At 50.9% G+C, this 22,754-nt stretch overlaps 1 protein-coding gene across 1 annotated transcript; it reads right to left on the reverse strand.

Annotated features, from left to right (window-relative positions):
* Positions 1-6,132: 6,132 nt before the first annotated feature.
* RAB17 (RAB17, member RAS oncogene family) lies at positions 6,133-9,613 on the reverse strand. The gene is made up of 6 exons (XM_041411746.1): positions 9,512-9,613; positions 8,731-8,890; positions 7,684-7,835; positions 7,323-7,448; positions 7,038-7,131; positions 6,133-6,245 (listed from the first exon to the last, which is right to left on the reverse strand). The coding sequence occupies exons 2-6, from the start codon at positions 8,885-8,887 to the stop codon at positions 6,133-6,135; spliced, it is 642 nt and encodes a 213-aa protein (XP_041267680.1). The 5' UTR covers positions 8,888-8,890; positions 9,512-9,613.
* Positions 9,614-22,754: the final 13,141 nt, after the last annotated feature.

Consider the following 22,754-nt stretch of genomic DNA (forward strand, 5'->3'; position numbering starts at 1 on the left):
GGTGATGGCATTGTGGAGCCTCTTAGGGCCACCCCATCCTTTTTCAGGGCTGTGATGACCTTTGGGAGCTGCAGTAGCCCTGGGCCCTGGTGTCAGCCTCCCCCCAGCTCCCCCAAGACGTTTGTTTTCCTCCAATATTCAACTTTCCACTGATCCCAGTGGATCAGTACCAGCCCCATACCCATGAGCAGAGCATCAGGATGGGCAGAGGGTTGCTTTCTCTTGCAGGTCACTTTGGAGGAGGTTTTTTGTTCTGTCCCTGTCCTGTACAGCCCCCACTCCCTTCCTTCCCTCCTTCCCTCCCTCCCCGATGGGCAAAGTGGGGAGGATCACTCACAGCTGGAGCAGGACATCAGACCAGTGCAGAGTTTCCCCTCCATGGCCACCCAGGCTAGATCATTTTAGGCAATTCCTGAGCATCTGAGCTAAAACCACTTTAATTATGAGCAGTAGGGTGAGTTCTCATGCAAGTAACATTTGTTTGGCTTTGCTAGGAGTAGAGGCTGCTGACTGTGTAGGAATTGGTCCTGTGGTCATCCCAGAGAGTATTGTGAGTCCACAGGCTGGGCTTCCCAGCTGGAAACAAGGCCAGTTTCTTATTTTAAAATTAAATCCTTGTGGCCTGAAGCTCAACAGGGTAAGTGCAAACCTCTGCTGTGGCAGAAACTCTCCCAGACACTGCGCCTTCACTGGATCCAGCCTGTGCTGTGCTGGGATGGCAGCTCCTGGGCTGGAAAAAGGGAGCTTCAGCAAGACCATCCAAAGGGTTTGCACCCACCCTTCTTGCACCAGGGTTCAGCCTTCACCCAGCCCCATCTCTTGCTTGTCTGGTTCCAGCCATGACTCCAGTCCTTCCACACCTGACCCTGTGGAGGAATCCTTGTGGGGAACCTCAGCAGTGCACACCAAGGCATCATTCAGTAGCCACCCACGTTGTTCTTTGCTGGTTTCCTGACCCATTTGCCTGTAATAAATGTTCACTAAATCATGCAATAAAGCCAATTCTGCCTCCAGAACCACCCACCCATTTCCCAGTGTCTGTTTTTTCAGCGCACTCGAGCAAAGGCTCCTTTCTCCTCCCATGGAATCCCAGAATGGCTGGGCTTGGAAGGGACCTCAAAGCCCCTCTGCTCACACCCCCTGCCAAGGCCAGGGATGCCTTCCACCAGTCCAGACTGCTCCAAGCTCTGTCCAGCCTGGCCTTGGACACTTCCAGGGATCCAGGGGCAGCCACAATTTTCTGGGCACCCTGTGCCAGGGCCTCCCTGCCCTCACAGGGAGGAAATCCTTCTCAATATCCCATCTAACCCTGCCCTCTGGCAGTGGGAAGCCATTCCCTGTGTCCTGTCCATCCATCCCTTGTCCTCAAGTCCCTCTCCAGCTCTCCTGGAGCCCCTTTAAGCACAGGGAGGGCTCTGAGATCTTCTCAGAGCCTTCTCTCCTCCAGGTGAGCAGCCCCAGCTCTCCCAGCCTGGCTCCAGCCCTCAGAGCACCTTCATGGCCTCTTCTGGGCTTGCTCCAGCAGCTCCGTATCCATTTCTTTAACCATCCTGTGCACTCCTGGCTTTAAAGCTGGCCAGGTGGAGCAGGCAGGAGCTGAACCAGCAGCACTGAAGCCAGGTGGGGGCAGAGGGTGCACATCAGGATGGCCAGACACCGGCCAGACACTGGCCACAGGGCCACAAGTGTGCTGGTGTGGGTCAGTGGTGCCCGGAGGAGAAGCCACTGGGTAGGCAAAGGGGATGCCCAGGCTGGTGCTGGGGAGGGGCTAACCCTGAAATAAAGGCACTGCTCCAACTTGCATGGAAACCCTGAACCCAGTCTGGCAGCTGAAGCCACAAGAAACACGAGCCCACAGCATCAAGGGATTGCTTTAAACCTGTATTAAATAGCAGCAGCAACCCTGGGGTGGAGAGAGGCCTGCTGAGCCCGGGGTGGGGATTTCCCTGGCTGAAGCCCACGCTGGGGCAGGTTCTCCTCTCTTCAGCCCTTTCCCTGGTTTGCTGCACACCTGTGGCAGTCCCCTGTGAGCCACGCTGCTCCTGCCACCTCTCTCCAGCACAGGCTGTGCTCAGGCAGGGGAGATGGGCACTGCCTGAGACGGAGATCTGTCCCAGGGCAAAGCCACGCCACTTTGGGGTGGCAGACAGAGACCTTCCCCTGCCCACACCCCGCTGGTGACGGTCTCTTCACTGTCCTGCCAGCACAGAGATGTCCCTGTTTTGGGATGTCCCACTTCTGTCTGTCCGGACACCAACTGACCCTCACGCTGGAGCCCCAGGCTGGCTCCTCCAGTGTCACATCCAGCAGAATAAACATCAGAAATCTTTAAAATTAATTTTAAATGGGAGCAGGGGGCCGGGGATCTGTACCCCTCATGCCCAGAGAACAAGCCTGTTCCTGACAGCCCGTGTGAACCGGCACATTGCCTTCCCCTGGTCTCTGTGTTTAGTGTTCTGCTTTCCCTAAAGCAGGGTTTTTTTGGGGGGGAGAGTGGAGGGGAGGGGGTGGTGGTACCGGAGTGAATCCTGCGGTGCAGTTACAGCAGTCAGGGCAGCAGCACACACCGACCCCGGCAGCAAGTGAATGAGCAGAAAACTTCCCCTTGTCCGAAATAACCCCGCGTCGAGGACGGGCATTAACATATTCCCAAACTATCTCCCTCAACCAGCGTCAGATAGAATGCTGGTCCCTTCTGACTCACGACAATCCCGGTGCTGATTTGATGAGAGGGGACAGCGGGGAGGGGAGATGCCCCGGCTCGGTCCCCGCCGGGGCTCGCCTCTGACATCAGCAGGGAAGCGGCGATAAAAGCGGCGAGCGGAGGGGACTCCGGCTCACACAGCCGCCACCTGGCTCAGGGGACAGCAGCCGGCCACCTCTGCTCGCCTGGCCCCGGTAAGTGCGGCCCCCGCCCGGGAGCGACGCTTTCCTCCGCCTGCCGTGATGCTCTCGGTAATTCCCGAGCGCTGCTTTGCCTCTCCGTGTGTCTGTCCTCGCGTCCGTCCAGCCGGCTGGTGGGGATGGGAGGGAGAAAAAAGTTGGTGGCCGCGGCAAACCTGAGCTGCAGGGAGCTCGGGGTGTCTCCTGCTCAGCACGCTGCGAACTTTTCCTTCGCAAAAGTGGCTGGAAATGGAGCGGCCCCGCAGCCCCGCCGTGTCCTGCCTCTCCCTGCCTCCCTCTCCCGCTCGGCTCCCCCGCCCTGTTCCCCAGGCTGGGTGGCTGCAGAGACCCAGCCCCTCACCCAGCCCGCCCCTGCTCAACGCCTCAGCGCCCTGAAGTGTGGCACAGGGTGTTCCCGGGTTGTCACTTCAGCAGCCGCGGCCAGGGGTGGATGCTAAGGGTGCAGAGGTGGTCATCCATCCATCCATCCATCCATCCATCCATCCATCCATCCATCCATCCATCCATCCATCCATCCACCCACCTGTGGCTCTGCAGCCAGCCAGCATTTTGGTGCTGGTCCCCATCCCTTGGGCTCTGGGGTCCCACAGGTTTACTGGGGGTCCCAGAGAAGATCAGGCCTGACCTAAGGCACTAGGCTAGGACCAAAACCTATTTTAATGACGATGAGGTTTGTGCAGCTCATGTTTGGAGGCAAAATTTTCCCCAGAGGTGTCAGCCGCAGCAAACCCCTGGTTTGTTCTGGTGCTGTCCCCAAGCCCTTTGCCGCTGGCCCGGGGATGCTGTGATGGGGACACACACCAACAGCCAAATCCCTTCTCTCCTGCAGCCACATCGGAGCCTTCAGCAGGGCTCAGGAGACTTCACAGCCAAGTCACAGCGGCCTGAGAGTGCTCAGGATGAAGCTGGGGGTCGCCTGCCTCCTGTGGCTGCTGCTCGTCTGCCTGACCCTGCCCGCCACCCACGGCCGCGTCCTGGAGCGCTCCATGGAAATCAGGAGTAAGGAGAACATGAGTAAGGGACTGTCCCCAGCCACCCCCTGCCTCCAGCCCCCTCTGCATCCCCCGGCTCAGCTGCACTTGGGGGGTGAGGAGCTGCTGTCACTGTGCAGGAGCACAGGTCTGCTTTGAAAGAGAATTGCTACAGCTTTGATCCTCCTCATCCCCCTCCCCTGCTCCCCTGGTGTTCCCATCCCTTCACTGGTGGGCGCAATGCCTCGTCCCCTTGCATACCCTCCAACCTCCCTGACGGGCTCTCGGCTTTTCCCTCAGACCCGGACATCGACCCCTCGTGGTACACGGGCCGCGGGATCCGGCCCGTGGGGCGCTTCGGGAGGCGACAAGCCCTGGGCGGGGGCAGCGCGCCCGGCGGGCCGGGGCAGCGGGGCTGCGCAGCTCCCCACCCTCCCCGGCTGGAGCTGAACCCCTGAACTGCAGCTGGCAATAAAATCCCTTCTCCTCTCACCCCTGTGTCCCAGGCTCTCTGTTCCAAACTGCAGCGTGGGGGGAGCCACCCCTAAATCTGCACGGCCACCTTGGGTTTCTGCCTGCCCTGCCAGTGTCACAGCCCTTGCCTCTCACGTTTATCCACTCACACCCCAAGAAACACCCCAAAAATAATCACAGAGGGACCCCTTTCCCAGGGGTATCCCCTGGGAGTGCCAGCTCCCAGGGATGCACCCGACACCTTCATTTCCATGAGCTGGGGACAGAAATAGCCCCACCATTTCTGTGGGGTCAGAACCGCCTGGGGACAATGTGATGCTCTGTCCACTCCGCTGCCATGCCCCAAAACCTCAGAGATCACTGCCCTGCAGACAGGGTGAGTGCTGCTGCATCTGGAGAGGGCACGGGTGGGTTTTTCTCCTCTTCCAGCCAAGGGGAGCTCCCACAGTGGACTCATAACTGTGTAAAGGGGAGGCCAGCAAGGCACGGGGCACTGTGACACCACACATGTGATTCGGCTCCGTTCTGTCTCAGTGATTGCCCCCAAGGATGGGCTGTAACCCCTGTAATGGGGTGGATGGGGTGAGGAGAGCACTGGCCCTGGTCCCTGCCACCCCCAGGCTTCCTGTGGCTCCCTACAGGCTGACATGCAGGACAGGGGAAAAAAATACACTTTATTCACAGACTGGGTGCAAAACCACCAGGATCTTTGCTTTGGGAAATTAAACCCTCCCTTTTCAGAGGGAAAGGGAGATGGAGGAGGTGACAGCTGGGGGTTGGGGGATGTCACCAGTGAGGGTTAGTGGCAGTGTTCCTGGCAGGCTGTGCTTTTCCCTGTGCTTTGTCTCCCAGCTAAAGATGGAGCTAAAGGTTTGAAGAGGCCCCGTGTACCGAGGAGGGCTCTGAGTGGGCTTTGAGAGGGAGGGTGGTCAGGCTGAGCTGTCCCTGCAGCTCTGAGCCCCCCTGCTCTGTCACTGTCCCTGATGGAGGTGGGCTCCAGCCCTGTGAGTGCAGTGCCACGTCCTCAGCTCCGGCAGCACCTCGTCCTCGCCCCGCTCGCACTCAGGTCCACGGTCGACCTCCCATGTGGGGATGGCCTGGGTGCCTTCTCTTTTTCCCTCCTCAGGAGTTCTTGGACTAGGAGGAAACACAAGGCAAAGAAGGGCTCTTTTCTCCTGCCAGTGGCTGGGATGCCATGGCCACCCGGTGTCCCACCCCAGGGCACCATCCCGCAGTTCCCTGAACAGCTGAGCTGGGGACACCATTGCACTGCTGGCACTGTGGTATTTTATGAAAAATCCCTTCGCCAGGATTTTTTCTCCTGGGAAGATGAGAAGCCTCAGAGGAAAAGAAAAACAATATTATCTGATCGCTTTCTCCCTGGGTTTTGCTGCTTTGGAATGTGGCAGGTGCATCTTTGATTGGTTCCATGTGAATTGTTTTTCCTTAATGGCCAATCCCAGTCCAGCTGTGTCGGACTCTCTGGTCTGTCACAGGTTTTTATTATTCATTCTTTTCTAGCTTTCTGGTGTATCCTTTCTCTCTATTGTTTAGTATAGTTTTAGTATACAATTTCTTTTAACATAATATCATAATATAATAAATCAGCCTTCTAAGAAATATAGTCAGATTCATCTCTGCCCCGTGTACTGAGGAGGGCTCTGAGTGGGCTTTGAGAGGGAGGGTGGTCAGGCTGAGCTGTCCCTGCAGCTCTGAGCCCCCCTGCTCTGTCACTGTCCCTGATGGAGGTGGGCTCCAGCCCTGTGAGTGCAGTGCCACGTCCTCAGCTCCGGCAGCACCTCGTCCTCGCCCCACTCGCACTCAGGTCCACGGTCGACCTCCCATGTGGGGATGGCCTGGGTGCCTTCTCTTTTTCCCTCCTCAGGAGTTCTTGGACTAGGAGGAAACACAAGGCAAAGAAGGGCTCTTTTCTCCTGCCAGTGGCTGGGATGCCATGGCCACCCGGTGTCCCACCCCAGGGCACCATCCCGCAGTTCCCTGAACAGCTGAGCTGGGGACACCATTGCACTGCTGGCACTGTGGTATTTTATGAAAAATCCCTTCGCCAGGATTTTTTCTCCTGGGAAGATGAGAAGCCTCAGAGGAAAAGAAAAACAATATTATCTGATCGCTTTCTCCCTGGGTTTTGCTGCTTTGGAATGTGGCAGGTGCATCTTTGATTGGTTCCATGTGAATTGTTTTTCCTTAATGGCCAATCCCAGTCCAGCTGTGTCGGACTCTCTGGTCTGTCACAGGTTTTTATTATTCATTCTTTTCTAGCTTTCTGGTGTATCCTTTCTCTCTATTGTTTAGTATAGTTTTAGTATACAATTTCTTTTAATATAATATCATAATATAATAAATCAGCCTTCTAAGAAATATAGTCAGATTCATCTCTTCCCTTGTCCTGGGACCCTCACAAACAGCACCAACACACTACTAGATTCGATATCAATGCAAAATAAAATTGTGGCTCTGGGCCCACAGAAGGCCTGAAAGCCCTCCCTGACACTGGAATATCTCAGGATGGATCTGTTCATCCTTCTGCCTCAAGGGGTGGCACAGGCTGGACTGGCTGGGAGGAACATCTCAGTGACAAGTAGGAGCAATGAAGGGGCTGAGCATTTAAGGAGCTGGGGCCATGGTTCACCTGCCTCTGCTCTCACCTAGAGCCATCCCATAACTCACCTATGGCCATGAAGATATCATTCACTTGGTGGTTGGATTTTGCAGATGTCTCCATGAACAGGAGGCCTTTTGTTCGTGCAAAGTCTTCCCCCGCCTAAGAGAAACAAGCACAATTATTCCCCTGCCCCCTCTGGGGCTGCTTGTTCAGTTTTATGGTGGATTCCATGTACAGGGACTTCAGAGGTGTCTGAAAACCTCTTAAATGCTTGGATTTCCCTGGAAATTTTCCTTGGCTATATCCCAGATCTTTCTGTGAGGGGTGATGAGGGAACCCCAGGCACTCACCTCAGTGGTGACCTCTCGCTCAGCAGCAAGGTCTGTCTTGTTGCCCACCAGAGCAATCACGATTTCATCAGGCAGGAATTTCTTCTCCAGCTCCTCCAGCCACAGCTTTGCTCTGCTGAATGTTTGCTGGAGAGATGGAGACAAAACCACCCAGTGATCAGGTTTTGATTTATTCCCTTTGTCTCAGACCAAACCAGCTGGGTGGCTCCAAACCAAAGAGGGTGGGGAGGTTCTGATTGCCCCTCTCAGGAAAACAGGTCAGCAGCCCTCAAACACATTGAGGGATAAATCACCCTTGGATGGGATTCACGGCAGCAGAAACCACCCCTGGGTGGTGGCACGGTCCTGCCAGGGGCCTCACCTTGTTAGCAATGTCATAAACGAGGAGGGCAGCGTGGGCATCCCGGTAGTAGAGGTGACAGACACTCTGGTACTTCTCCTGGCCCGCCGTGTCCCAGATCTCAAACTTGACAGTGGCCTCGTCCAGGTCCAGTATCTGTGTGAAGAAGGAGCCTGCAGGCAAGATGCAGGGTGTGTGTTCACTTGGAGCAAGAGCAGGGAGCTCAGATCCCCTGCCCTGAGGCTGTTACTGATGTTCTAATGCACAGAATCCAGGGGGGACTCCACTGGCACTGGGCTGAGGTGGCCCTTCCTGGCTATAGATTTGGGTGGATGACACGAGGTTTGATGCTGCATAACTCTGAACTTTGCAGAATGCCCCCAGCAAGAGAGACCTCACTGGTGGGTCAGAGCTGTGAATGGGAATATCCATGGAAAGGGCTCCCACTGCAGGGAAGCCTCCACCTTTTCCTTCAGGGAGCAGACGGCTGGTTCACAAGCAGAGGAATGAGAGGAGAAGCTCCACTTTGCTCTGCTCCACCAGCTGGCTCTTCAGTTACAGGTGGGATCACAGCCTCTGTACCTGCTGTGCCTGCTTAAGGCAAAACCCAGGTGCAGCTCGTAGAATAAATAGACATAAAGTCTAGGTGCTGTGGGACCTGGGCAGGGGGGATTGAAACTGTGTGATCTTTAATGCAAACCTTTCTAAGAGACCCTCCTGGGGTGTCTGAATAGCTGGGAAGGCAGCACAGCATACAAAGAGCAGATGGACTGCACAGTTTACTCATTATTCTGCTGCTCACCTGCCTCTAAAATGCAGCACAAAGCCAGACCTGTGCGATGTGGATGTGGCTTTGCTTGTGGCCTGCTGCTGGAAATGGGCTGGAAATGCAGAGGGGTGAAGGGGGAGGTTCTGGCTTTTGGGCAAATCTGCACCATGCTCCAAAGTGGGTCTGTGCTCCTGCAGGGTGGAGCAAGCAGCTCCCCTGCATCCCACCCTGCTGCAGGGAAGTGCTCCAGTCCTGGTCTCTTGTCCAGAGCCATGGAGCTGTTGGAGCCACTCACTCACATCCCACGGTGGGCAGCAGCTCCCTGAAGTCATTCTTCACGTATCTGTAGGCCAGGCTGGACTTGCCCACGGACATGCTGCCCAGCAGCACCACCTTGTACATGTAGGAGGGACGGGGTCCCTCTGGGGATGTACCCAGTGTCTCTGTCTGTGCCATGTCCTGCAAGGAAACCAGTTCTGCTCAGTGGGCACCTGCCAGTGATCCCAGGATCAGCTGAACCTCTGCAGCAGCTCCTGAGTGGCAGCTGGGCAGGTGGGGTTAACTCCGAAATAGGCTGGAATAAAATCAAAATCATTCATATCATAAACTGCAGATTTAATGCATCAAGGCATCTGCCACGGTCAGCTGTGACCAGAAGGTGGAGATGTTTAGGAAGAAACCTGATGCCAGCAGCCTCCTTGGATGTAGGCAAGGAGATTGCTGCATCTCCTTTAACAGGGAGGAGCTGGAGGAATTTCCAGGCAGAGGGAAATCCCTTCTGGCTGTGCTTCGCTCTCCCGGACACCTCCTTCCCCAGAGTCCTGGTGAAGAGCTTAGGCTGATGTCCCACATCCATCCTGGTTAGGAGTTACATCAGGAGAGCCTCAGGAGCGAGAAACCCTGGCTGGAGCAGCACCACACAGAGCAGGTGGCAAATGCTCCTGCACCCTGGGAAAAGAGCCCCAGCCAAACCAAGCCCCTGGAGCGCCACCCCCATGTCACCCCAGAGTGTGACAGACCACCCTGCTGTGCCCAGGGATGGCAGGAAACACAGACCCAGTAACAGGGATTGCCTCAAACCTGATGGAAGAGAGCAGCTGCAGAGCCTTGGTCGGTGGGAGCCCTCCTGGGTGACACGTGTGTCCCCTCCTCCCAGCCCTGGGCCAAGGAAGTGCCACTGCCCCGCTGCTGGGTGGGAGCTGCCAGTGCAGGGCAGCAAACAACACTTTGCCCTGCTTTGCCCTGGTTCCTCCTCACAGAGCTCCTCCTCCAAAAATACTCAGCTCATGTGGACAGTTGTAAAGGAGAGAGGGAAGTTCACGGGGTGTTGGGCTGAGCAGGATGCCAGGGCGAGCTCTGCTGGAGTGAAGAGATTCCCCCCAAAATGGAATAAAGCCCTGGTGAGGCAGACAGCAGGGATCTGCAAGAATTATGATGAAGAGTTGGTGCAATTTCTACCTGAGCCTCAGGGATTTGACTGTGGAAGCAAGAAGTACCTTTATAAAGACACCTACAGCAGCAGCAGCGGTGGAGCTCCTCCAGCTCCCTGCTCCTGCAGCTCCCTGCATTCCCTCCCCTGACAAAAGCCCCTTGTTCCTGAGAGCTGCTCATCCCACGTGGCTCCTTTATTTTGTCTGTCCTCCCTCTGCAATCTGGCAGGCTCCAGAGCTTTAATTCTTCATTAAGGCTGTCATTAAGAGCGTTCCTTGGCTGAACCCAGGTCTATATCTTTAGATCCGAGTAGTTTTTCTGCTGGGTGAGACGGGCTTTAATCCCCTTAAAAAACAACAAGTAACATCATCTCCCCCAGCTCATGCAGCCCTGTGATGAAGAGCAGGACCATAGTTTGTGCAGAACAGCTAGTTAGTCTTATTTTTCAAGGAAGGAAAAGATAAGCCCTGTGGCACGGCACGAATGTGCTCTTGAGGGTATTGATTACATACATTTTCCTCTTTGTAGGCTGGAAACAAGACTGTCATCCATTCTGGGCAGTTATTGTCAGCGATAACCCATAAAACCCTCTAAGGAAACAGGAAACTGCTTGAAAACTACCCAAGCTTGTCTGTATTAAACACAGTTTCTCATCATTTCCCTCTGCTGCTCTCTGTTCAACCTTAGAAAGGTGGGTTGATGCTGGAACAAAACTCACCTGAGATTTACTGCAATGAGTTTTTGCTCACTTGAAACAATTTTTTCCCCATGTTAAGGGGCAGAGGGTGAGGCTCCCTTCCCACCTGAGGAGGATGGCAAGGAAGAAAAACAAGTGGCTTTGTTCTGATTTAATGGAAAACAGGATTTAACAGGAAATGGCGAGGGCTTTGTCCTCTTTTTTTGTTGGAAAAGGAGAGTACAGAGTAAAACCCTACATTACCTGGATAAGGGACTGTGGGAAAAGCATCCAGCTATCTACTGTCATCAATTTGGAGAGCAACAGCCGAGGTGGTGCTGGTCCTCTCCTTCTGCCAAGAGGCCACGCTGAGGGGCAGGGAAAGCTCAACCTGCTCAGATCCAGTGTAGTCAGAGAAAACAAACCAATTTATCTTCAATCAGCTGTAAAAACCCTGCTGGTGGATTTAGCCTCCAGGTACAGCTTAGTATTTTGTGGCAGCTGTGTCTAGCACAGATGTTAGGGGCAGGCTTGCTTGATCCTACACTTGTCTTGAAGGTGAGTTCCCAAACAGCCACAACACCAATTGTTGCTCACTTCCTAAAGGAGGATTAAACATTGCTGCACCCAGGAAATTGTCTTCAGCATCTTTAACCTGGGCTGGAGGGATCCTGGTGTATTTGTTGTCAGGGGATAAGCCTTTTATTTCCAAAGGAAAGCAGTAGTAAAAGAAAAGTCAGGCATGTCTTTGGGGATGGAGTCACTCAGAAGTCTTATTTAAAACCCTGTTTAGCTTCCTGGGAAATTAATGTTAAGTGTAATGATGTCTAAGCTTTTTTAGGTCCTAATACCATTAAAGCCATTTGCTGATCTTCTGCAAAGGGGTGGAAGAGTGAACCAGAACAAAAATTACTAAGCACCTCAAAAAAATTACAGGACTTCAACACTTAACTGTGTAAGTCTGCAGTATTTACCCCTGCAGGTTTTGGACACAATATTTCAGGTTCTTTCAGGTTTAGACACTTAACTTTTCCTCCCCACACATACAAGACAGTTGTCAGGCACCTACCTCCCCAGTTAATTTCTAGCATTCAGCTCGAAGCTCTCCTCTGCTTTTGGGAGCCTCCTCCTACGTGCTTAAGCTCTGGCTAAAATAAGAGAGTGGCCACTCAGAAAGTTCACTTAAGCCAGGGTTACCAGGGGATACAGAAATCCCAACTGCAAAGACATAATGTGTAAATGTTAGATGGACACGGCAATGATCTCAGAAGAAGCAGCTCCCCTCAAAGCGAAGGGGAAGGGAATGAGGATCATTAACCACGCGGGGAAGTAAGGCTGCAATAAGAGACCCAGAGCTCTGCTGAGCCCTTCAACAACAGCTCTGGGAGGATGGGGGTAGGGCACAGGGATTCCTAAAACCTCTCCTCTTGGGCAGGAGTCACTGAGGACCGTGGCACCCTTCGTGTGCCGTGAGGATGGGAAGATTTCCGGAGCTCGCCTGGGAAAGGCACCTTGGAGAGGGCGGGTGGGGCTGGGGGATTCCCCTGCCCGGTGGGGAATTCCTGAGCGGAGGACGCCTTTACCTTCCCGAAGCCTCTCTGTCCCGCCGGGGCTCCAGTCCGTGTGTCAGGGGTGACAGGGTGCCGGCCCCATCCGTGTGTTCCAGCCCCTCCGTGCCGGCAGCAGCTAAAAGCGAAAGCAGCGGCTCCGGGAGCGGTGTCAAAGGTGAGAGAGGCAGGCCGAGAGCAGTGAACCTTAGACCTGACACCGGGTCTAAGGTCTGGCAGCCAGGCAAGACGGCGAGAGGCTGTTGTCACCGTGGCCATCCTCCGCACCCCTCCATCCCTGCCTTCGTCCTTCCCTCCCCGCTTCCCACGCTGGGACTGGGCGGTGGGTGGGTGGGTGGATGGGCGGACAGATAGACGGATGAATGGGTGGGTGGGTGGGGCTTTCCCCATGTCTTGGGGTCCAAGAGCATCCCAGCTACCAAGGAGATGGGGGTAAGACCCCCTCGGATCCCCCCAGGTTTGAGGATCGGGGAGGGCTGGGTGTGGCTGAAGTCACGGCACACACGGGATCTGTCCTCTCCGGGTTTTTATAACATGGCAATTTCTGCTGATGAACATTAGACATGGCTTTGGTCTCGTGCCAGGTACAGGCTCAGATATCCCGGGCTTGGGATTGCAAAGGAGATGTGCCCGCTTCTCTGGCAAAATTCTTCAGCTGCAAAGCAGCTGCTCCTGAGTTTGGGAGGTACAAAGTGAGCAAAAAGTGAGCATTTTACTGCCTGTTAATTAAGGTAATAGCTGGTTACCCCAGGAAGCTGGGGCTCACTGTCTTGAAGGAGGCTGCTCTTGTCCAATATCTTGAGAGAGAAGTCACAGCATGTGAGACTGCATTGGGATAACAGGTCTGGAGTGAGAATGGGAAGATCTGATAATTAAACATCTGAATGACAATAATTCTGTGTTTCTGTTACTCCTCATAGTCAGTGTCTTTCCTTCAAGTAAGAGATCTGAAAGTGAAACAGACTTAACAAAATCTAGTCCTAATGGTTATAGGGAACAGGGTGAAAAGCAGAAGTCCTACAAGAAAGCTTAAAAACAATATCATCCTAGTTTTGAAATTAAAAACGTGTCTTGTGACTCCCAAGGCCTAAGCACTGCAGTTCCATTACTTCCCATTTCAGTGATGAAAAGCCATGTTTACATTCCCAGGTCCTTCCCATCAGCTCTGCAGAGGCTAGAGCTGGATTTGGGGGTCCTTTGAACACAGTTTCTAGGAATATATATAGTTTTTCCAGTCCAGAAGCAGTTTAATATGCTCCCACTCCTTTCTTATAACTTGTTTCCCAGAAGAACTGACTTAAAGCCTTTTTTTTCCTTTTTTTTTTTTTTTTTTTTTTTTTTTCTCTAGGGCTTTGGATTAGTCAGTCCTCTGTGACCCTGTGCACAGTTGCACTGGTACACCAAGGGGGTAGGAAGATTATTCAGGATTTTGGAAGGCCTGAGCAACTTTGGGCTGGGGTTGCTGCAGCAGGAATCCTTGCCCGCATCAATGAATTTACCTGCTGGTTTGGACCTACAGGCTCTGGTAGTATCATGCATCTAAACTGAGAATCCGATTTTTAGTAGAAAAAAAAAAGGCTGGGAGGCTTTGAAGCCTTATGAAAGGATGGCTTTGTCAGGGCTAAGAGAATCTTTATTCCCAGTTTGTGCTGCTCTGTTATTTTCATACCAGCCTCCTCTGCCCGAGCAGGTGTCACAACTCAGAGGCCTTTGTGAAGGGCTTTTATAAAAGAAGAAGGTGGGGAGGAGGTGCCCAAACAAAGTGCCATGGCCTGGCTGGTGTAAATGCCCTGGAGGCCTGCAGAGCCCAGGGGAGTGTGTCCCTCGCGTGGGCTGGGACAGCCTCCCCTGGAAGGCTCCTCTGCAGCTCCTGCTGAGGCAGACCCCACTAGAGGGCACAGCTCATCTACCTTTTGAGACAGCGAAGGATGCTGCTGCCCAGCCTCATTTCTGAGCCAAACAGACACCAGTCCATGAGAGACGGACAGAGGTCTCCTGGCAGAAGTGCGGATGCACAGCCAAGCTTCTCTTGCTCTTTGTTCTCCAAACAGCCTGAATGTGAACCTCTCTGATAAGCACTGTTGCAGTGCCAGGGAACCAGATGTTTTTCTGTCTGCTTGCCTGCTTCTTCTGAGGGAAAATATGCAGGATGCTGAGGATCAGACCCCTTCAGTGGTGAGTGGTTTGCAAATAGACACTGTGGTACCAGATGAGTAGAGCACCTGGCGCATCCTGCACAAACCTAGGGATGCATCTTGCTGTGCTTGTGCAGTGGAGGGCTCTTCGCTGGAAATAAATTTTGCTGGTAATAACTGGCCATGGGTTGTTTTTCTGATGTTTAGGCACTGCATTTCATTTTACAGCCACCTGATGTAATTGCACCATGAGAATTTGGAGGATGGGTCTGGCCACGGGAGTGGTGTGGATCAAACACACCTTGTAGGCCTTCCCCCACTGCTCCACCTCAGCCTTTTTATTTGATTTTTAACTTTTTTCACAAAAATTCCAGAGGAGGTCAAAATAAAAGTTCTAGGCTAAGCATGCAAGAATAATTCCAATAATCTTGTATTTCTGGCTCTGCCTGCTGCATAACTTTGAGCAGGATGCCTCTCCTTCCTCCTTTTTCTGAGTTAAAGGAGGCACAAGCACACAGATCTTTGTGGGGCAGTTGAGAAACTCCTGGAGGGTTCTTTTTCAGTGGTTGTGTAGCACTTGATTCTCCCTGACTGTGACTGCTGTGAGGAAGCATCGATGTGGGCACTATAAACCTTCCCTTGCTTAGGGAAGAGTTGTTGTGTGGGAAAGGCAGCAGTCTGGCAATGAAGGCACAGCCCTGAGCTGAACACAGAGACAGAAACATCAGCTTTGTCACTTGCTTGCTGTCTGCCTGTGGGAAGAGTTTTTTTTCTCCTCTGACTTGTTTCTCCCCCTCTCCTTGGGCTCATCCACATGGATTCCATGTAGTCCCTGGCGTTCCCTGTGCAGGCAGACCAGCTCAGGAGGTCTGATTGCTATCAAAGCTCCCACGCTGTAGAAATGAGGCTTAGACTTTGTACTGCTCTGATACTATGCTCATCTTCAGCATTTTTGGTCCTCTGAGGTCCCTGAATACTACTAAATTGTTCCTGATGGGTCAGTTTCTATCTGAAACACTCTCATTTCTTAATTTTTCAAGAACACGCACCTGAAACCGTGGTCAGCAAAATAAATTCAAAATAATCAATTCATCCAGAGGTCACAGCAAATGATGTTCTCAAAACTGTTTGCCATACCTGTGCTGTTAAACGTGCTTTCTCTTGTTTGTGTGGTGGTTTTCATATGGCTAAGGGGTTAAATCACAGGATGGCAATACTTGAAGTGTCCTGGTCTTTGCTGTTTCTCCTTTTCTGTGTGTGATGAAGTAATGAAAACCCAGGGTATTCCACTGGTGATCACACAGGCAAGGTCTGTTACCACCGCCATGCAGCATTAAAAGTTCTTTTTGTTTTGAGAGGAGCAAGGGTTGTGCCTTTGCTAATGAAAAGAAGATTGAGGTCCTCACTGTTAAAAAGATAAAAAGTTGAGACACATTTTAAGGATTGGTGGAGCTGTAATGGTGAACAGATCATTTACACTGTGGCTCAAAACTGTGAGCCTGCCCTGAACTGCTTCAGGCCTCTAAAATGCTCGTCTTCCTGCATTAATTATTAACGTTGCTAAAACACTCCAGAGATTGGCGTGGAAACATTAAACAAACTTAATACTAATAGCTCCCAGATGATAAGTGATGGTGAACATTAGCATGTGTTAAAGACCGAGGAGGGAAAATAACTACTGACTACAATAAACATTTGAAGTCTGGTGGCATTAAATTACAAAAAGAATACAAGTGTGAACCACAAGAAAGGCTTTCCTACAGCATTAGCACTTGAAGAGACAGGTGAGATTGTTTTTACCTCTGAAATTGCACCTGACAGGTCACAATAAATAGCCTTGAGGTATGTGCTGAGGTTCTTGCCATATGTCTAATAAGCAAAGTGCAGCTTGGGTGACAAGTAAATGTATGTGGCTTGCCCGAGTAAAGATGTCTGCATTGAACAGTTTGCTTATCTCAAACTTCACGTTCTCATTTCTCAGCGGACCTTGGCCAGGAGGATCCCCCTGCACGAGTCCAGCCCACCTTGCCAGGAGAGCTGCCACACAGAGACCTTTGGCTCTAGGTTGGGTACCCGACTTCAAAGGAAAAGCCAGCTCCCAAGGGCCATGGAAATGGAGGAAATGGTTCAGAGAAACAAGAGACATCCTTATCTGACAAGGTGCAGGTTTGGCAGCATTTCACATGATTAAAGCATTTAAGCACTCTCTTCCACGTGCAGGGTCTGGTATCTGCCTGAGCTCCATGTGCTGCTTTTTTGCCAATGGGGATATCACATTTGGGACGGACCTTGACCTCTGAGGAAAACTTGGTGGCAACTGGCCAGCTGGCTTCAGCTTTTAATGTGGGACTGGTAGAGTGATCACACATGTTCCCTTAGGAAGCCAGGCTAAAAATGGCTGTAGGTGGTACCTTTCCAAGCCAAGGGCTATGGAGGAACTCCCTGAGAGCCAAAAGTTGCTCAATAATCTCCCCCAGAAGCGCTTCATCATCTCTGTGTTTGTGAGGCAGCTGTATCCAATGCAACTGAAAATGTTTTGCCTGTGCATGGAAAGAGAAATATTTAAGCAATGCTGTCTAGCACAGACTTGAAAAGCTCATGTGGGTGTGAATATGAGCTTAGCTTCCCTGAAGTCCCCACCCGGCTTTGGGGATGCCTAGCCCAGAAAACTTCACAGGGCATTTTATGCCAGGTTTTGCCTCTCCATGGCAGCCAGGCCTGCGGCCACAGCACGGTTTTGCCTTTTCAGGTCACGTCTAAATGTTTGGCTGGTTTTCAGTTGGGTTTTAGTCTCAGGCACTGTGTGTTACAGGCATGGTCCGTATAGGCACAAGAATAGAAATTATTTCATCAGTTTGAGCCTGAGTAACCTCGTTTAAGGCCAGATGCTGCTGGAAGAGTTGTAAAGCAGTCATCTTGGGCAGAGGTGAAATGAGTCATCTGTTGCCAATAAACTTGGAAGGAACAGAGATGCCTGGGGGTGGGGGGGACGACACCATTATCTGCTGTTACCTCGAACAACTCCTTTTATAATTGAAAAAGGTATTAAAAATTATTTTGGGAATTTCTAATTAGTTGAGCTGAACCACTAATGCACTCTGGATGTTTCAGAAACTTAACCTAGTAGCTTCCCCAAAAGAGGCCAAGCAGAGAAATGTCTTTCCTGCCTTTCCTCTCTGCCACCACAGCTCCAAGGTCAGAGAGGATGAAAACCTCTGCAGAAATGGAAGTTGAGCAACAAAGGCGGTGCCTGTCAGCCCCTGGGGAGGTGCCTCCTCCTAGCAGTGCCCAGACCTCCATAGCTTAAGGCTGGAAACCCTGTAATATATTGAGCAGCTGTCCTTAGGGAAAGGCACAGATAGGAAAGGCAGAAGGCAAGAGGAAAGAAAAGCAGAGATTTGGTGGCAGAGTCCATTCTACTCCTGTCTCTGGCATCTTTTTTCCAGCATGATCCTTGACAAGTTGTTCAGCTGGCTGTGGAAATTGGTAGTTTCTAGATGCAAAATGTTTTGCTTTCTGTCCAGTTTGGGGTATTCCATGCTTTATCTACTTACTGTTTTTTTTATTTACTGTTCTTGCAGAAGCTGAAACAAAAGGGTTCTGCAGCAACTCACGGTGGTCAGAGGGAGGAAAATTATTCTTATAATTGTTGCTAAAATAGGAGGGAAAACTAAAAACTGGAGAATTTGACAATGTGTGCCTGACTGTTTTGGCTCTTTGTTGATGGAGAGAAGAGGAGCTGATCCCTTCACATTCCTATTGGGAAGGATCAGAGGGGTTTTAGTGCTGCAATAATTAAAGCTGAGGAAAAGCTAGCAGGAAAATGGCAGAGCACAGTACCTGCTGCAGGGCTGGGATGGATGAACTGGGTTGGGATTCCCAGCGAGGCACTGGGCAGGTGAGTCAGCCCCATATGCCATTCATCAGTCACTCTGCATGGAAAACCAGGAATGCTGTGGATGCCAGAAAAATGTGTTATGATTTAAAATCCGATGCACCAGCTCTAACACACTGTATCATCTCAGATGTTTTGTCTCCATTTCCTCTAATGTTTTGTTACCAGTATCATCTTTCACTTCCCAGTTTAGGCAAAGTCCTTTATTTCAGGAAACTATAATGACCTGCCTTCCTGCCCTGCTGGTGATTATCCCAGCTGGAATGTGAAACCGTTTAGCACCAGCATGGCTTTAGGTAAGCCAGGAATTGTTAGCTGGTTCGCTGCTGTTCTGTGTGGCAGGAGAGATGGAGAGGTGACAGGAGAGATGGAGAGGTGACAGGAGGTGGGGTAGGGCTGCACGGCTTCAGATCATAAAGCAGAACCGCGAGACATCACACAGGTGCTCTTCTGTCTGATGCCAAGTGGTTGGAAGCATTCCCTGAGAATAGGCCTGGCCATTTTTCACTTTGCTGTAAAATAGGTGAGTGGAAAATACCTCTTCCCTGACAAGAATGAAAGGTGGTTTGAAGCAGGGCACAGCTTTCTGTGCTTGAGAAGAGGGATGGTTTTCCTCTGGTTTGTGCCTTGGATGAAGCTGGATAGATTTCCATGGGGACAATAAACAGCACCTCCTTCCCCTCTTCCGCTCCAGCTGAGGGAATTTTAACTGTGATGTGGTTTCCCAAAAGCTCTTCCAAAAGCATGTTCATATGGCATTTTACAGAACACTATGACTAATTAGTGCAAGCACTTAGTCTTTTGCAAACAATTGGTTGTTTTTAATCCATGTGTTATGGCTATGTTTTACGCCAGTCCAAAACAACTGGCGTTTCAGAAAATCTGGAGGGCCTGATTGGAAAATGTGGCTCAGCTTCACACTGCAACATTTGGGATGGGAGTGGATGAGGCCACACAGCATGGAGCAGGAAAAACACAGGGAAACTTGTATCAAGGCCATGTGATTCCTCACTCCCGTGTCTCCGGGCTGTCAGTGGGGTGAGGACGCCGACACCACGGCAGCAGGAATGCTTTGATATATTAATCCTAAAGTGAATCCTAAAGCAGGGTTAGTTCCTCAGCTGCTCCAGCTGATGTAATGCATTGTTTACATCGAAGCCAGCCCAGTTTTGTCTGGCTGAAGGATTTACTAGTTCAGACGATGCTTTTGGACAGATGTAGAGCCTGTATTCCCAAATTAAATATGTACATTGATCTCTCGCCTGCATTCCACCTGGAGTGCAGGCAGAGGGGATGCAAGGCATCCCACAGCCTGGAATAGGTTTTAGGCCCACAGCACTTGAGGTAGGGAACAAAGAGTGTTTTTAGACTAGGTGGAAGAGACTAGATGTCTTTTCTTCTGAAAATAGCATGGGGCTCTCTTAAAATGTAGCTTTTTTTACACATCAAGGGCGGAAGCCACAGGAGAAGCAGCCAAATTTGGAGCTCAGAGGCGCTGTGGCAGGCTGGGAATAGCAGATAGGAGCAGAGAGAGCAAACAACAGACCATGACCATCCGGCTTTGGGAGACAGCCTGGGATGGGTTTGGCTCCCCACCACCCCAGCTGCTGTGGAGCTGGCTTCACTTTGTTGTGCTGAAACACTCAGCCATGGCGTGCTACTGCTAATTAGATTAGGTGCACAGAGGCTGCCTTGAGTGGGTTCCCATTTTTGCCTGAGATGGGCTGCTCTCAGTGAGCTCAGTCGTGGATGGCACACTGCAGGTGAGCTCCCTGCCTGGCACACTCACACAGAACGTGCACGTGTTGGTCTGGGTGAAGGCTGGCTGGTGCCCTCCAAGCAGGAGCATGGATGGGACAAGAACAACCTCTCTGGGGTCACTGAGTGTCAGCTGGGATGGACACCCCTGTCCCAGATTTCCTGGCAGGGTGAAAAGCCTGCAGTGTTTGGACCAGTGCTTGCTAAGGCAGACAGACCCTCAGCGTAGTGCTTACCACAGACTTGACATACCCACTCACGACCTCTTCTGGGGCCCATGTTCAGAAATTTGGCAAGAAATCTGTGGTATCCAGACTAGAATGATATATGGTCTGTTTAGCTGTATGCTCTTGTGCTGCCTTAGCTTTAAGATTTACTTAGCATCATCCCCATCCCGCTTATCTCCAAAGGACTTTATAGAAGAGAGATGGACTTTGAACAGACAAGCCAACCCCTTCTCATCTCAGTAAAGTCCTTCTGCTGCTTATCCTAGGAGTTGTTCTCTCCACAAGTATTCAAGTGTGATTTCTTTTTATTATGGAAAAGCAGACTTGCAGGCACCATTTTAGGTAAGGTCTTGCAGATGGCTGTGCAATGACCCTTTCTCGAAGTGCTCTCAACATTAAATGCAATGTTTTGGTGTTTCTGTTGTGGCGGTGGCACGCAACCAACCCAGGGCCAGTTTGTGACCCCAGAACTTCCTCCTTTTCCCTTATTAACAGTTGGTGAGATCATAAATTTAGCCTTTGGCACAGTATTGGCTGTCTGCTTGATTTCACTCCGCTTGTTTCTCAAGTCCTTAACCTCTTGCACGACTTTACCCTCCTTTTTTGGTGACACTTTAACACTGTGTTAAAGTGTCACTGGCTTATTTCATTAGTGCTGTCCTACTTGTGCCTGGGTGCAGATGAAAATGCTAAATGAAATCAACCCTGAGGTTAACCTTTGGAAAACTCCCTCCAAGGGAAGATTCTTCCTCAACCCTAAAAGCAATCCAACACTGAGACCTCGAGCTCCCCGAAGTGGCATCCTTAGTGACCTGTGAAAAATTCACAAATGGAAAACTATCTCTCATGGCATGCCAAGGTGATTAGAGGAGGCCAATAACTCATTAAGGGCTTTTGGCAAGATGAAGCCAACCAATAAGCTTTCTTCAGAAAAAAAACATATTACATTGCTGTTGGTAAAAACGATCAAGGGCTGCTGCTGTTGTGGGATTTTTTTTCTCCAGTCCTCCTAAAGCTTGGCTTGGAAGCCCCACAGTATTCTCCTTGGCCAACCCAAGCCCATGGATCTCTTTTTTGGACTAACTGGGAAGACACTAATCAGTTCTGGCTTTGCTGTGGGACTACAAACTCCAGGCTAGACATGACAAAGCTAAACAAGGCTCCCAAAGGGCCAGTGCTCTGCTGATGCAAATAATGACCCTGCTGACTTGAAGAGACAGAATAACAGTAAGGAATTTCATCCAGGCAAAATACACATGGACACCACCAACAGTCTCCTGAGCCCTGTCTTAACACTGCTCAGATGTGGCAACACACCTGAGAGCTTTTCCCAGGAGGTCTGATTTGCTGGAGAGGATCACCTTGGTTGCACCAGTGTTTTTTTTTCATTTTCCTGCAGAATTTCAGCGCCAGCACATACTTGTCTGTGATGTAATTTTTTTCCATTAATAAATCTGCAGACCCTGATGGATACCACTGCTGTTATGTTTGCAAAATATCGCAACGCTAATGGAGTCCTGCTCATCTCATGTATCCTGACAATCTCAAATATTGGCCTCCTCAGTGTGGATTTTCCAAGGTCTTTAAAGCGTTCCACTCTCCTTGGACTAATGGACATCTTGTTAAAGCTGTCAGGCTTCGCTTCTGGTTTGGCAGATGCCATGACCTTACAGTGGAGTGGAGAGGTGCCCTTGTGTTTGCTTTTAACACCCTCGCTCAGCCACTGGATTCCCCTATCCCAGGGCTTGCCTCTAATAGAAATATAATCACATTTTCCTTCCCAGGACACAAAACCATCAATTTTATTACATAAAAGAGGTCCATCAAGTACACCACCACCAGTGTGAACAGCTGATTGCTTGTTCTGATCCTCAACAGTGGGGTTTTACAAGAGGGTTTGTTTTAAGAGCAGTACAGAGAGAAAACTGTATCTTTTAGGGTGTGCTCTGCACAAAGCAGCCTCCTTGCACACAGGATACTGGAGAATGAGGGGTGTATTAGGCAGTTACAACAGAGCCCTTTAAAACTGGCATGGGATACTCAGTGTTGTCCGGCTATCATTCATCACAGTCATGACTTTCAGACAAAACCAGCCTCGCCCTTGTGTTGCTTGTTAAAATAAGGAATGTATGCTCAGTGTTTCATTTTCACTCACTGCACTCCACAGCGCAGCCAAAACCAACGTGGTTTGAACCATTATTTCAAATTTATCTGGACAAATTATCTATGTATAGTATTTTTATAACGAGATGGCTTATTTTGTCTATATTCAAAGAAAAAAAAATTACTGTGCATGTCTGGAATGCAGGGAAAGAGAAGGATTTCTTACAGAGCGCATTCAGTGAGTGATTTGAAATCTGACTGCAGTCACCCACCAGCGTGTTCTCTTCCAGTTTCTCTGCTTTACTCTTTGAATTCTTCCTTCCCTCCTCCATCTTTCTTTCCCCCTTCCCCTGTATTTCCGTTTTCTATTTCTTCCTTGCTCCCCCGTTCTATTTCTCTCTTCTCTTCCTTTCCCATCTTTCCCCTGGATTTCTTTTTTCTCTCTGTTTCTTCCCTCTCCCTTTCTCCCACCCATTTCTTTCCTCCTTCCCTTGTATTTCTCTTCCCCTCTCTTCCCCCCTTGGCCCCCC

This window comes from Onychostruthus taczanowskii, unplaced genomic scaffold (assembly GCF_017590055.1).
Source record: "Onychostruthus taczanowskii isolate IOZ18803 unplaced genomic scaffold, ASM1759005v1 scaffold37, whole genome shotgun sequence".
Lineage (NCBI taxonomy): Eukaryota > Metazoa > Chordata > Aves > Passeriformes > Passeridae > Onychostruthus > Onychostruthus taczanowskii.